The sequence below is a fragment of the Oncorhynchus keta genome, chromosome 5 (genome assembly GCF_023373465.1).
Source record: "Oncorhynchus keta strain PuntledgeMale-10-30-2019 chromosome 5, Oket_V2, whole genome shotgun sequence".
Lineage (NCBI taxonomy): Eukaryota > Metazoa > Chordata > Actinopteri > Salmoniformes > Salmonidae > Oncorhynchus > Oncorhynchus keta.
Window position 1 is genome coordinate 36620424 of NC_068425.1, and position 17296 is coordinate 36637719.

The 17296-nt window shown below is 28.5% G+C and overlaps 1 protein-coding gene across 5 annotated transcripts in view; it reads right to left on the bottom strand.

Moving 5' to 3' along the window:
- syt17 (synaptotagmin XVII) overlaps positions 1 to 16675 on the bottom strand; it is a 73169-nt gene extending 56494 nt beyond the window's left edge. The window contains exon 1 of one of the 5 annotated variants that reach the window (XM_052519805.1): positions 16350 to 16675. Coding sequence is in view for 2 of the 5 variants with exons in the window: in XM_052519802.1 (XP_052375762.1) it covers positions 16350 to 16364 (15 nt within the window). In the remaining 3 variants the exon portion in view is untranslated. The remainder of the gene's footprint in view (positions 1 to 16349) is intronic. The other 4 variants (XM_052519804.1, XM_052519803.1, XM_052519802.1 and 1 more) reach the window with 4 other exon arrangements.
- Positions 16676 to 17296: the final 621 nt, after the last annotated feature.

The following is a 17296-nucleotide window of genomic DNA, read 5'->3' on the forward strand; positions in this document are numbered from 1 at the left end:
CTGTAGTAGTAAACACACTGACTCTAACAGTACACACTGTAGTGGTAAACACACTGACTCTAACAGTACACACTGTAGTAGAGGGTAAACACACTGACTCTAACAGTACACACTGTAGTAGAGGGTAAACACACTGACTCTAACAGTACACACTGTAGTGGAGGGTAAACACACTGACTCTAACAGTACACACTGTAGTAGAGGGTAAACACACTGACTCTAACAGTACACACTGTAGTGGAGGATAAACACACTGACTCTAACAGTACACACTGTAGTAGAGGGTAAACACACTGACTCTAACAGTACACACTGTAGTGGAGGGTAAACACACTGACTCTAACAGTAAACACTGTAGTGGAGGGTAAACACACTGACTCTAACAGTACACACTGTAGTGGAGGGTAAACACACTGACTCTAACAGTAAACACTGTAGTGGAGGGTAAACACACTGACTCTAACAGTACACACTGTAGTGGAGGGTAAACACACTGACTCTAACACTACACACTGTAGTAGAGGGTAAACACACTGACTCTAACAGTACACACTGTAGTAGAGGGTAAACACACTGACTCTAACAGTAAACACTGTAGTGGAGGATAAACACACTGACTCTAACAGTAAACACACTGTAGTAGAGGGTAAACACACTGACTCTAACAGTACACACTGTAGTAGAGGGTAAACACACTGACTCTAACAGTACACACTGTAGTAGAGGGTAAACACACTGACTCTAACAGTAAACACTGTAGTATCTTTACTTTTACTCAAGTATGATAATTGGGTACTTTTTCCACCACTGTGTGTGCGTGTGTGTGTGTGTGTGTGTGTGTGTGTGTGTGTGTGTGTGTGTGTGTGTGTGTGTGTGTGTGTGTGTGTGTGTGTGTGTGTGTGTGTGTGTGTGTGTGTGTGTGTGTGTGTGTGTGTGTGTGTGTGTGTGTGTGTGTGTGTGTACAGATTCTGTCTGTTCTCCTCTTCTACTCTGGCATCTTTCCCATCAGTCCCTGTTTCTCATCTATCTCCATATTCACAAGGTGTTCTCATGTCTTCCAACGATTCCCCCTCTCTCTCTCCTCTCTCTCTCTCTCTCTCTCTCTCTCTCTCTCTCTCTCTCTCTCTCTCTCTCTCTCTCTCTCTCTCTCTCTTTCTCCCTTCCTCTCCCTCCCTCTGTCGCTTCCTCTCTCGCTCTCTGTTTATCTCCCTCGCTCTTTCTCTGCCTCTCTGTTTCTCTGTTTCTGTCTCTCTCTCATTCTCCCTGATGTTGTCTTTATTAGCAGTGGCTGTACCCACGGCGACAGCAAAATGAGCAGCCATTCATCTCTTCCTCCATCCCTCCATCCCTTCCCTCACGTCAGGATGACACATCTTGTGGTCAGACACAGGCGGAGAAAGGGAGGGAGAGATGGAAAATGGGAGGGAGGGAGGAAGGGAGGGAGGGAGGGAAAATGGGAGGGAGGGAGGAAGGGAGGGAGGGAGAGGGGAAAATGGGAGGGAGGGAGAGAGGAGAGAGAGAGAGAGAGGAAAATGGGAGGGAGGGAGGAAGGGAGGGAGGGAGAGAGGGAAAATGGGAGGGAGGGGAGAGGGAGGGAGAGAGAGAGGGAAAATGGGAGGGAGGGAGGAAGGGAGGGAGGGAGGGAGGGAGAGAGGGAAAATGGGAGGGAGGGAGAGAGGGAGGGAGAGAAAGAGGGAAAATGGGAGGGAGGGAAGAGTGAGAGAGAGGGAGAGAGAGATCTAGGGAGAGGGAGGGAGGGAGGGAGGGGGGAGAGGGAGGGAGGGAGGGGAAGAGGAGAGAGAGCGAGAGAGAGAGATCTAGGGGAGGGAGGGAGGGAGGGAGGGAGGGGAAGAGGGAGGGAGGGAGGGGAAGAGTGAGAGAGAGCGAGAGAGAGAGATCTAGGGAGGGAGGGAGGGAGGGAGGGAGAGAAAGAGGGAAAATGGGAGGGAGGGAGAGAGGGAGGGGGAGAGAGAGGGAAAATGGGAGGGAGGGAAGAGTGAGAGAGAGCGAGAGAGAGAGATCTAGGGAGAGGGAGGGAGGGAGGGAGGGAGGGAGGGAGGGAGGGAGGGAGGGAGGGAGGGAGGGAGGGAGGGAGGGAGGGAGGGAGGGAGGGAGGGAAAATGGGAGGGAAAATGGGAGGGAGGGGAAGAGTGAGAGAGAGTGAGAGAGAGCGAGAGAGAGAGATCTAGGGAGGGGGGAGGGAGGGAGGGAGGGAGGGAGGGAGGGAGGGAGGGAGGGAGGGAGGGAGGGAGGGAGGGAGATCTAGGGAGAGGGAGGGATAGAGGGAGGGAGGGAGAGAGGGAAAATGGGAGGAATAGAGGGAGGGAGGGGAAGAGTGAGAGAGAGCGAGAGAGAGAGAGATCTAGGGAGAGGGAGGGATAGAGGGAGGGAGGGAGGGAGAGAGGGAAAATGGGAGGGATAGAGGGAGGGAGGGAAGAGTGAGAGAGAGCGAGAGAGAGAGATCTAGGGGAGGGAGGAGGGAGGGAGGGAGGGAGGGAGGGAGGGAGGGAGGGAGGGAGGGAGGGAGGGAGGGAGGGAGGGAGGGAGGGAGGGGACTATCAATGCATTAGAGCTTCCAGTCTGCACACAGGACTATCAATGCATTAGAGCTTCCAGTCTGCACACAGGAGTATCAATGCATTAGAGCTTCCAGTCTGCACACAGGACTATCAATGCATTAGAGCTTCCAGTCTGCACACAGGACTATCAATGCATTAGAGCTTCCAGTCTGCACACAGGACTATCAATGCATTAGAGCTTCCAGTCTGCACACAGGACTATCAATGCATTAGAGCTTCCAGTCTGCACACAGGACTATCAATGCATTAGAGCTTCCAGTCTGCACACAGGACTATCAATGCATTAGAGCTTCCAGTCTGCACACAGGACTATCAATGCATTAGAGCTTCCAGTCTGCACACAGGACTATCAATGCATTAGAGCTTCCAGTCTGCACACAGGACTATCAATGCATTAGAGCTTCCAGTCTGCACACAGGACTATCAATGCATTAGAGCTTCCAGTCTGCACACAGGACTATCAATGCATTAGAGCTTCCAGTCTGCACACAGGACTATCAATGCATTAGAGCTTCCAGTCTGCACACAGGACTATCAATGCATTAGAGCTTCCAGTCTGCACACAGGACTATCAATGCATTAGAGCTTCCAGTCTGCACACAGGACTATAAATGCATTAGAGCTTCCAGTCTGCACACAGGACTATCAATGCATTAGAGCTTCCAGTCTGCACACAGGACTATCAATGCATTAGAGCTTCCAGTCTGCACACAGGACTATCAATGCATTAGAGCTTCCAGTCTGCACACAGGACTATCAATGCATTAGAGCTTCCAGTCTGCACACAGGACTATCAATGCATTAGAATAGAAACAAAATGTGTTTCCTGTGCATTTGGTTAACTAACTCAAAACAAACCACATTAGTTTATATTGTCAAATCTCTATAACATTATATAGTATAGGTTATACAGTCATATCTCTATAATATTATATAGTATAGGTTATACAGTCATATCTCTATAACATTATATAGTATAGGTTATACAGTCATATCTCTATAACATTATATAGTATAGGTTATATAGTCATATCTCTATAACATTATATAGTATAGGTTATACAGTCATATCTCTATAACATTATATAGTATAGGTTATATAGTCATATCTCTATAACATTATATAGTATAGGTTATATAGTCATATCTCTATAACATTATATAGTATAGGTTATATAGTCATATCTCTATAACATTATATAGTATAGGTTATATAGTCATATCTCTAGAATATTATATAGTATAGGTTATACAGTCATATCTCTAGAATATTAGGTTATATAGCCATATCTCTATAATATTATACAGTATAGGTTATATAGTCATATCTCTATAACATTATATAGTATAGGTTATATAGTCATATCTCTATAACATTATATAGTATAGGTTATATAGTCATATCTCTATAACATTATATAGTATAGGTTATACAGTCATATCTCTATAACATTATATAGTATAGGTTATACAGTCATATCTCTATAACATTATATAGTATAGGTTATACAGTCATATCTCTATAATATTATATAGTATAGGTTATACAGTCATATCTCTATAACATTATATAGTATAGGTTATATAGTCATATCTCTATAATATTATATAGTATAGGTTATACAGTCATATCTCTATAATATTATATAGTATAGGTTATACAGTCATATCTCTATAATATTATATAGTATAGGTTATACAGTCATATCTCTATAATATTATATAGTATAGGTTATATAGTCATATCTCTATAATATTATATAGTATAGGTTATATAGTCATATCTCTATAATATTATATAGTATAGGTTATACAGTCATATCTCTATAATATTATATAGTATAGGTTATACAGTCATATCTCTATAACATTATATAGTATAGGTTATACAGTCATATCTCTATAATATTATATAGTATAGGTTATACAGTCATATCTCTATAATATTATATAGTATAGGTTATACAGTCATATCTCTATAATATTATATAGTATAGGTTATACAGTCATATCTCTATAATATTATATAGTATAGGTTATACAGTCATATCTCTATAACAACAGGTTATATAGTCATATCTCTATAATATTATATAGTATAGGTTATATAGTCATATCTCTATAACATTATATAGTATAGGTTATACAGTCATATCTCTATAATATTATATAGTATAGGTTATATAGTCATATCTCTATAACATTATATAGTATAGGTTATACAGTCATATCTCTATAATATTATATAGTATAGGTTATATAGTCATATCTCTATAACATTATATAGTATAGGTTATACAGTCATATCTCTATAATATTATATAGTATAGGTTATACAGTCATATCTCTATAACAACAGGTTATATAGTCATATCTCTATAATATTATATAGTATAGGTTATACAGTCATATCTCTATAACAACAGGTTATAGAGTCATATATAATATTAGGTTATACAGTCATATCTCTATAATATTATATAGTATAGGTTATATAGTCATATCTCTATAACATTATATAGTATAGGTTATATAGTCATATCTCTATAATATTATATAGTATAGGTTATACAGTCATATCTCTATAACATTATATAGTATAGGTTATATAGTCATATCTCTATAATATTAGGTTATATAGTCATATCTCTATAATATTAGGTTATACAGTCATATCTCTATAATATTAGGTTATACAGTCATATCTCTATAACATTATATAGTATAGGTTATATAGTCATATCTCTATAATATTAGGTTATACAGTCATATCTCTATAATATTATATAGTATAGGTTATATAGTCATATCTCTATAACATTATATAGTATAGGTTATACAGTCATATCTCTATAACAACAGGTTATATAGTCATATCTCTATAATATTATATAGTATAGGTTATATAGTCATATCTCTATAATATTATATAGTATAGGTTATATAGTCATATCTCTGTAATATTAGGTTATATAGTCAAATCTCTGTAATATTATATAGTATAGGTTATATAGTCATATCTCTATAATATTAGGTTATACAGTCATATCTCTATAACATTATATAGTATAGGTTATATAGTCATATCTCTATAATATTATATAGTATAGGTTATATAGTCATATCTCTATAACATTATATAGTATAGGTTATACAGTCATATCTCTATAACATTATATAGTATAGGTTATACAGTCATATCTCTATAGGTTATATAGTCATATCTCTATAATATTATATAGTATAGGTTATATAGTCATATCTCTATATAACATTATATAGTATAGGTTATACAGTCATATCTCTATAACATTATATAGTATAGGTTATACAGTCATATCTATCAGGTTATATAGTATATCTCTATAATATTATATAGTATAGGTTATATAGTCATATCTCTATAACATTATATAGTATAGGTTATATAGTCATATCTCTATAATATTATATAGTATAGGTTATATAGTCATATCTCTATAATATTATATAGTATAGGTTATATAGTCATATCTCTATAATATTATATAGTATAGGTTATATAGTCATATCTCTATAATATTATATAGTATAGGTTATATAGTCATATCTCTATAATATTATATAGTATAGGTTATATAGTCATATCTCTATAATATTAGGTTATATAGTCATATCTCTATAATATTATATAGTATAGGTTATATAGTCATATCTCTATAATATTATATAGTATAGGTTATATAGTCATATCTCTATAATATTATATAGTATAGGTTATATAGTCATATCTCTATAATATTATATAGTATAGGTTATATAGTCATATCTCTATAATATTATATAGTATAGGTTATATAGTCATATCTCTATAATATTATATAGTATAGGTTATATAGTCATATCTCTATAATATTATATAGTATAGGTTATACAGTCATATCTCTATAACAACAGGTTATATAGTCATATCTCTATAATAATATATAGTATAGGTTATATAGTCATATCTCTATAATATTATATAGTATAGGTTATATAGTCATATCTGTATCCTTCTGTAGCTATAGCTTATAACGCCATATCTCGTAGAATGTATGCATAACTGTAAGTTATAGCGTCTGCTAAATGGCAAATTATATAAATTATAATTATTATATCTCTATAATATTATATAGTATAGGTTATATAGTCATATCTCTATAATATTATATAGTATAGGTTATACAGTCATATCTCTATAACATTATATAGTATAGGTTATATAGTCATATCTCTATAATATTATATAGTATAGGTTATATAGTCATATCTCTATAATATTATATAGTATAGGTTATACAGTCATATCTCTATAACATTATATAGTATAGGTTATGCAGTCATATCTCTATAACATTATATAGTATAGGTTATACAGTCATATCTCTATATATTATATAGTATAGGTTATATAGTCATATCTCTATAATATTATATAGTATAGGTTATATAGTCATATCTCTATAATATTATATAGTATAGGTTATACAGTCATATCTCTATAATATTATATAGTATAGGTTATTATATCTCTATAACAACAGGTTATATAGTCATATCTCTATAATATTATACAGTACAGGTTATATAGTCATATCTCTATATTATATAGTATAGGTTATATAGTCATATCTCTATAATATTATATAGTATAGGTTATATAGTCATATCTCTATAACATTATATAGTATAGGTTATACAGTCATATCTCTATAATATTATATAGTATAGGTTATATAGTCATATCTCTATAATATTATATAGTATAGGTTATATAGTCATATCTCTATAATATTATATAGTATAGGTTATATAGTCATATCTCTATAATATTATATAGTATAGGTTATATAGTCATATCTCTATAACATTATATAGTATAGGTTATATAGTCATATCTCTATAATATTATATAGTATAGGTTATATAGTCATATCTCTATAATATTATATAGTATAGGTTATATAGTCATATCTCTATAATATTATATAGTATAGGTTATATAGTCATATCTCTATAACATTATATAGTATAGGTTATATAGTCATATCTCTATAACATTATATAGTATAGGTTATATAGTCATATCTCTATAACATTATATAGTATAGGTTATATAGTCATATCTCTATAACATTATATAGTATAGGTTATACAGTCATATCTCTATAATATTATATAGTATAGGTTATACAGTCATATCTCTATAATATTATATAGTATAGGTTATATAGTCATATCTCTATAATATTATATAGTATAGGTTATACAGTCATATCTCTATAACATTATATAGTATAGGTTATACAGTCATATCTCTATAATATTATATAGTATAGGTTATACAGTCATATCTCTATAATATTATATAGTATAGGTTATACAGTCATATCTCTATAATATTATATAGTATAGGTTATCTATAATATTAGGTTATACAGTCATATCTCTATAATATTATATAGTATAGGTTATATAGTCATATCTCTATAACATTATATAGTATAGGTTATATAGTCATATCTCTATAATATTAGGTTATATAGTCAAATCTCTGTAATATTAGGTTATATAGTCATATCTCTATAATATTAGGTTATATAGTCATATCTCTATAATATTAGGTTATATAGTCATATCTCTATAACATTATATAGTATAGGTTATATAGTCATATCTCTATAATATTATATAGTATAGGTTATATAGTCATATCTCTATAATATTAGGTTATATAGTCATATCTCTATAACATTATATAGTATAGGTTATATAGTCATATCTCTATAATATTATATAGTATAGGTTATATAGTCATATCTCTATAACATTATATAGTATAGGTTATACAGTCATATCTCTATAATATTATATAGTATAGGTTATACAGTCATATCTCTATAATATTAGGTTATACAGTCATATCTCTATAATATTATATAGTATAGGTTATATAGTCATATCTCTATAACATTATATAGTATAGGTTATATAGTCATATCTCTATAATATTATATAGTATAGGTTATACAGTCATATCTCTATAATATTATATAGTATAGGTTATATAGTCATATCTCTATAATATTATATAGTATAGGTTATATAGTCATATCTCTATAATATTATATAGTATAGGTTATACAGTCATATCTCTATAATATTATATAGTATAGGTTATATAGTCATATCTCTATAATATTATATAGTATAGGTTATATAGTCATATCTCTATAACATTATATAGTATAGGTTATACAGTCATATCTCTATAATATTATATAGTATAGGTTATATAGTCATATCTCTATAATATTATATAGTATAGGTTATATAGTCATATCTCTATAATATTATATAGTATAGGTTATATAGTCATATCTCTATAATATTATATAGTATAGGTTATATAGTCATATCTCTATAACATTATATAGTATAGGTTATATAGTCATATCTCTATAATATTAGGTTATATAGTCATATCTCTATAATATTATATAGTATAGGTTATATAGTCATATCTCTATAACATTATATAGTATAGGTTATACAGTCATATCTCTATAATATTATATAGTATAGGTTATATAGTCATATCTCTATAACATTATATAGTATAGGTTATATAGTCATATCTCTATAACATTATATAGTATAGGTTATATAGTCATATCTCTATAATATTATATAGTATAGGTTATATAGTCATATCTCTATAATATTAGGTTATATAGTCATATCTCTATAACATTATATAGTATAGGTTATATAGTCATATCTCTATAACATTATATAGTATAGGTTATATAGTCATATCTCTGTAATATTAGGTTATATAGTCAAATCTCTGTAATATTATATAGTATAGGTTATATAGTCATATCTCTATAATATTAGGTTATATAGTCATATCTCTATAACATTATATAGTATAGGTTATATAGTCATATCTCTATAACATTATATAGTATAGGTTATATAGTCATATCTCTATAACATTATATAGTATAGGTTATACAGTCATATCTCTATAACATTATATAGTATAGGTTATACAGTCATATCTCTATAACAAAAGGTTATATAGTCATATCTCTATAATATTATATAGTATAGGTTATATAGTCATATCTCTATAACATTATATAGTATTTATACAGTCATATCTCTATAACATTATATAGTATAGGTTATATAGTCATATCTCTATAATATTATATAGTATAGGTTATATAGTCATATCTCTATAACATTATATAGTATAGGTTATATAGTCATATCTCTATAATATTATATAGTATAGGTTATACAGTCATATCTCTATAATATTAGGTTATAGTCATATCTCTATAATATTATAGTACAGGTTATATAGTCATATTTCTATAACATTATATAGTATAGGTTATATAGTCATATCTCTATAATATTATATAGTATAGGTTATACAGTCATATCTCTATAATATTATATAGTATAGGTTATATAGTCATATCTCTATAATATTATATAGTATAGGTTATATAGTCATATCTCTATAATATTATATAGTATAGGTTATACAGTCATATCTCTATAATATTATATAGTATAGGTTATACAGTCATATCTCTATAATATTATATAGTATAGGTTATATAGTCATATCTCTATAATATTATATAGTATAGGTTATATAGTCATATCTCTATAACATTATATAGTATAGGTTATATAGTCATATCTCTATAACATTATATAGTATAGGTTATACAGTCATATCTCTATAATATTATATAGTATAGGTTATATAGTCATATCTCTATAACATTATATAGTATAGGTTATATAGTCATATCTCTATAACATTATATAGTATAGGTTATATAGTCATATCTCTATAATATTAGGTTATATAGTCATATCTCTATAATATTATATAGTATAGGTTATATAGTCATATCTCTATAACATTATATAATATAGGTTATACAGTCATATCTCTATAATATTATATAGTATAGGTTATATAGTCATATCTCTATAACATTATATAGTATAGGTTATACAGTCATATCTCTATAACATTATATAGTATAGGTTATATAGTCATATCTCTATAATATTAGGTTATATAGTCATATCTCTATAACAACAGGTTATATAGTCATATCTCTATAATATTATATAGTATAGGTTATATAGTCATATCTCTATAATATTATATAGTATAGGTTATATAGTCATATCTCTATAATATAGGTTATATAGTCTAGGTTATTATATAGTATAGGTTATATAGTCATATCTCTATAATATTAGGTTATATAGTCATATCTCTATAATATTATATAGTATTGGTTATGCAGTCATATCTCTATAATATTATATAGTATAGGTTATATAGTCATATCTCTATAACATTATATAGTATAGGTTATACAGTCATATCTCTATAACATTATATAATATAGGTTATATAGTCATATCTCTATAATATTATATAGTATAGGTTATATAGTCATATCTCTATAACATTATATAGTATAGGTTATACAGTCATATCTCTATAATATTATATAGTATAGGTTATACAGTCATATCTCTATAACAACAGGTTATACAGTCATATCTCTATAATATTATATAGTATAGGTTATATAGTCATATCTCTATAACATTATATAGTATAGGTTATATAGTCATATCTCTATAATATTATATAGTATAGGTTATATAGTCATATCTCTATAATATTATATAGTATAGGTTATATAGTCATATCTCTATAATATTATATAGTATAGGTTATATAGTCATATCTCTATAATATTATATAGTATAGGTTATATAGTCATATCTCTATAATATTATATAGTATAGGTTATATAGTCATATCTCTATAATATTATATAGTATAGGTTATATAGTCATATCTCTATAATATTATATAGTATAGGTTATATAGTCATATCTCTATAATATTATATAGTATAGGTTATATAGTCATATCTCTATAACATTATATAGTATAGGTTATATAGTCATATCTCTATAATATTATATAGTATAGGTTATATAGTCATATCTCTATAATATTATATAGTATAGGTTATATAGTCATATCTCTATAATATTATATAGTATAGGTTATATAGTCATATCTCTATAATATTATATAGTATAGGTTATACAGTCATATCTCTATAACAACAGGTTATATAGTCATATCTCTATAATATTATATAGTATAGGTTATATAGTCATATCTCTATAATATTATATAGTATAGGTTATATAGTCATATCTCTATAACAAATTATATAAATTATAATTATTATATCTCTATAATATAGGTTATATAGTCATATCTCTATAATATTATATAGTATAGGTTATACAGTCATATCTCTATAACATTATATAGTATAGGTTATATAGTCATATCTCTATAATATTATATAGTATAGGTTATATAGTCATATTCTATAATATTATATAGTATAGGTTATACAGTCATATCTCTATAACATTATATAGTATAGGTTATACAGTCATATCTCTATAACATTATATAGTATAGGTTATACAGTCATATCTCTATAACAGGTTATATAGTCATATAGTATAGGTTATATAGTCATATCTCTATAATATTATATAGTATAGGTTATACAGTCATATCTCTATAATATTATATAGTATAGGTTATATAGTCATATCTCAATAACATTATATAGTATAGGTTATATAGTCATATCTCTATAACATTATATAGTATAGGTTATACAGTCATATCTCTATAATATTATATAGTATAGGTTATATAGTCATATCTCTATAACATTATATAGTATAGGTTATTATTATATAGTATAGGTTATACAGTCATATCTCTATAATATTATATAGTATAGGTTATACAGTCATATCTCTATAATATTATATAGTATAGGTTATATAGTCATATCTCTATAATATTATATAGTATAGGTTATATAGTCATATCTCTATAACATTATATAGTATAGGTTATATAGTCATATCTCTATAACATTATATAGTATAGGTTATACAGTCATATCTCTATAATATTATATAGTATAGGTTATACAGTCATATCTCTATAATATTATATAGTATAGGTTATATAGTCATATCTCTATAATATTATATAGTATAGGTTATACAGTCATATCTCTATAATATTATATAGTATAGGTTATATAGTCATATCTCTATAATATTATATAGTATAGGTTATATAGTCATATCTCTATAATATTAGGTTATATAGTCATATCTCTATAATATTATATAGTATAGGTTATATAGTCATATCTCTATAATATTATATAGTATAGGTTATATAGTCATATCTCTATAATATTAGGTTATATAGTCATATCTCTATAATATTATATAGTATAGGTTATATAGTCATATCTCTATAATATTATATAGTATAGGTTATATAGTCATATCTCTATAATATTAGGTTATATAGTCATATCTCTATAACATTATATAGTATAGGTTATACAGTCATATCTCTATAATATTATATAGTATAGGTTATACAGTCATATCTCTATAACATTATATAGTATAGGTTATATAGTCATATCTCTATTATATAGTATAGGTTATACAGTCATATCTCATTAGGTTATACAGTCATATCTCTATAATATTATACAGTACAGGTTATATAGTCATATTTCTATAACATTATATAGTATAGGTTATATAGTCATATCTCTATAATATTATATAGTATAGGTTATACAGTCATATCTCTATAATATTATATAGTATAGGTTATATAGTCATATCTCTATAATATTATATAGTATAGGTTATATAGTCATATCTCTATAATATTATATAGTATAGGTTATATAGTCATATCTCTATAATATTATATAGTATAGGTTATATAGTCATATCTCTATAATATTATATAGTACAGGTTATATAGTCATATCTCTATAACATTATATAGTATAGGTTATACAGTCATATCTCTATAATATTATATAGTATAGGTTATACAGTCATATCTCTATAATATTATATAGTATAGGTTATACAGTCAACTATAATATTATATAGTATAGGTTATATAGTCATATCTCTATAATATTAGGTTATATAGTCATATCTCTATAATATTATATAGTATAGGTTATATAGTCATATCTCTATAACATTATATATAGGTTATATAGTCATATCTCTATAATATTATACAGTATAGGTTATATAGTCATATCTCTATAACATTATATAGTATAGGTTATACAGTCATATCTCTATAATATTATATAGTATAGGTTATACAGTCATATCTCTATAATATTATATAGTATAGGTTATATAGTCATATCTCTATAATAGGTTATATAGTATAGGTTATATTAGTCATATAGTCTATAATATTATATATATAGGTTATATAGTCATATCTCTATAATAGGTTATATATAGTATAGGTTATACAGTCATATCTCTATAATATTATATAGTATAGGTTATACAGTCATATCTCTATAATATTATATAGTATAGGTTATATAGTCATATCTCTATAATATTAGGTTATATAGTCATATATATTATACAGTATAGGTTATATAGTCATATCTCTATAATATTATATAGTATAGGTTATATAGTCATATCTCTATAATATTAGGTTATATAGTCATATCTCTATAATATTAGGTTATATAGTCATATCTCTATAATATTAGGTTATATAGTCATATCTCAATGATTATATAGTATAGGTTATACAGTCATATCTCTATAATATTATATAGTATAGGTTATACAGTCATATCTCTATAACATTATATAGTATAGGTTATATAGTCATATCTCTATAACATTATATAGTATAGGTTATATAGTCATATCTCTATAATATTAGGTTATATAGTCATATCTCTATAATATTATATAGTATAGGTTATATAGTCATATCTCTATAACATTATATAGTATAGGTTATACAGTCATATCTCTATAATATTATATAGTATAGGTTATATAGTCATATCTCTATAACATTATATAGTATAGGTTATATAGTCATATCTCTATAACATTATATAGTATAGGTTATATAGTCATATCTCTATAACATTATATAGTATAGGTTATACAGTCATATCTCTATAATATTATATAGTATAGGTTATACAGTCATATCTCTATAACATTATATAGTATAGGTTATACAGTCATATCTCTATAACATTATATAGTATAGGTTATATAGTCATATCTCTATAACATTATATAATATAGGTTATATAGTCATATCTCTATAATATTAGGTTATATAGTCATATCTCTATAATATTATATAGTATAGGTTATATAGTCATATCTCTATAATATTATATAGTATAGGTTATACAGTCATATCTCTATAATATTAGGTTATACAGTCATATCTCTATAATATTATATAGTATAGGTTATATAGTCATATCTCTATAATATTATATAGTATAGGTTATATAGTCATATCTCTATAACATTATATAGTATAGGTTATACAGTCATATCTCTATAACATTAGGTTATACAGTCATATCTCTATAATATTAGGTTATATAGTCATATCTCTATAATATTATATAGTATAGGTTATATAGTCATATCTCTATAACATTATATAGTATAGGTTATATAGTCATATCTCTATAATATTATATAGTATAGGTTATATAGTCATATCTCTATAACATTATATAGTATAGGTTATACAGTCATATCTCTATAACATTATATAGTATAGGTTATATAGTCATATCTCTATAATATTATATAGTATAGGTTATATAGTCATATCTCTATAATATTATATAGTATAGGTTATATAGTCATATCTCTATAACATTATATAGTATAGGTTATATAGTCATATCTCTATAATATTATATAGTATAGGTTATATAGTCATATCTCTATAACATTATATAGTATAGGTTATACAGTCATATATCTCTATAACATTATATAGTATAGGTTATACAGTCATATCTCTATAATATTATATAGTATAGGTTATATAGTCATATCTCTATAACATTATATAGTATAGGTTATACAGTCATATCTCTATAACATTATATAGTATAGGTTATATAGTCATATCTCTATAATATTATATAGTATAGGTTATATAGTCATATCTCTATAATATTATATAGTATAGGTTATATAGTCATATCTCTATAATATTATATAGTATAGGTTATATAGTCATATCTCTATAATATTATATAGTATAGGTTATATAGTCATATCTCTATAACATTATATAGTATAGGTTATACAGTCATATCTCTATAACATTATATAGTATAGGTTATATAGTCATATCTCTATAACATTATATAGTATAGGTTATATAGTCATATCTCTATAATATTATATAGTATAGGTTATATAGTCATATCTCTATAATATTATATAGTATAGGTTATATAGTCATATCTCTATAACATTATATGGTATAGGTTATATAGAAGAGAGAGAACCGAGAGAAGAGAGAGAACCAAAAAGAGAGGGAAGGGAGAAGAGAGAGAAGGGAGGAAGAGAGAGAGAAGAGAGAGAAGAGACAGAAGGACATACAGGACATGTGCTACAGAGGGAGGGAGGAGGAAAGTGGACCCAGAGAGAAAGAGAGGAGAAGCAACAACAGGTGTTTGAAAGTGTGTGTTCATGTTTCCACGGTCACAGTGGTCTTACCTGTGTGTACGCCATTGTCTCCTCAGTCTCTCTTCTCTTCCTCACTTCCCTTCATCCAGTTCCTCATCCCTCCATCCAACATCCACTTTCACCCCGGAGAAAAGAGGAATGGAAAACAAGAGATATAAAATCTCAAGATGACAAGAGTGAAGGGTTAACCAGGTTACTCTTCTTCATTCTCACTACCTCTCCATCATCACCCCCCTCTCATCAAACAACAACAACAACAGAACCTTCTCTCTCTCCCTCTCCCTCTCCCTCTCTCTCTCTCTCTCTCTCTCTCTCTCTCTCTCTCTCTCTCAAGTCTTGCCCACTTTTCAGAAATGACACGTAAAGCCAGCCCTGTCTCTTGTGTGTGCATACTACCCCTCCTCTGCTCTCTCTCTTACTCCCACCCCCCCTGCCCTCTCTCTCTCCCCCTTTCTGCCGTGCACCAATGACTCACCCAGGTTTGCAGGAGCACTGATGGATATCGAATCAAATCTGTTGTCTGGTTCTCTCTCTCAATTCAATTCAATTCAAAGGGCTTTATTGGCATGGGGAGCATATGTTTACATTGCCAAAGCAAGTGAAATAGATAATAAACTAAAGAGAGAGAGAGAGAGAGAGAGAGAGAGAGAGAGAGAGAGAGAGAGAGAGAGAGAGAATCTTGGGTGGGTGTGTGGAGGATGAAGAGGATGAGGGGGAAATAGATAGGAGGATAGAGAGTGACTGACCCAAAATTAAGACTCAGTGAGCATAGCCTTGCTATTGAGAACAGGCTATGTGCACGCTGCCCACAAAATGAGGTGGTAGCTGTACTTCCTAACCTCCTGCCAAATATATGACCATATTAGAGACACATATTTCCCTCAGATTACACAGACCCACAAATAATTAGAAAACAAATCCAATTTTGATAAACTCCCATATCTACTGGGTGAAATTCCACAGTGTGCATCACAGCA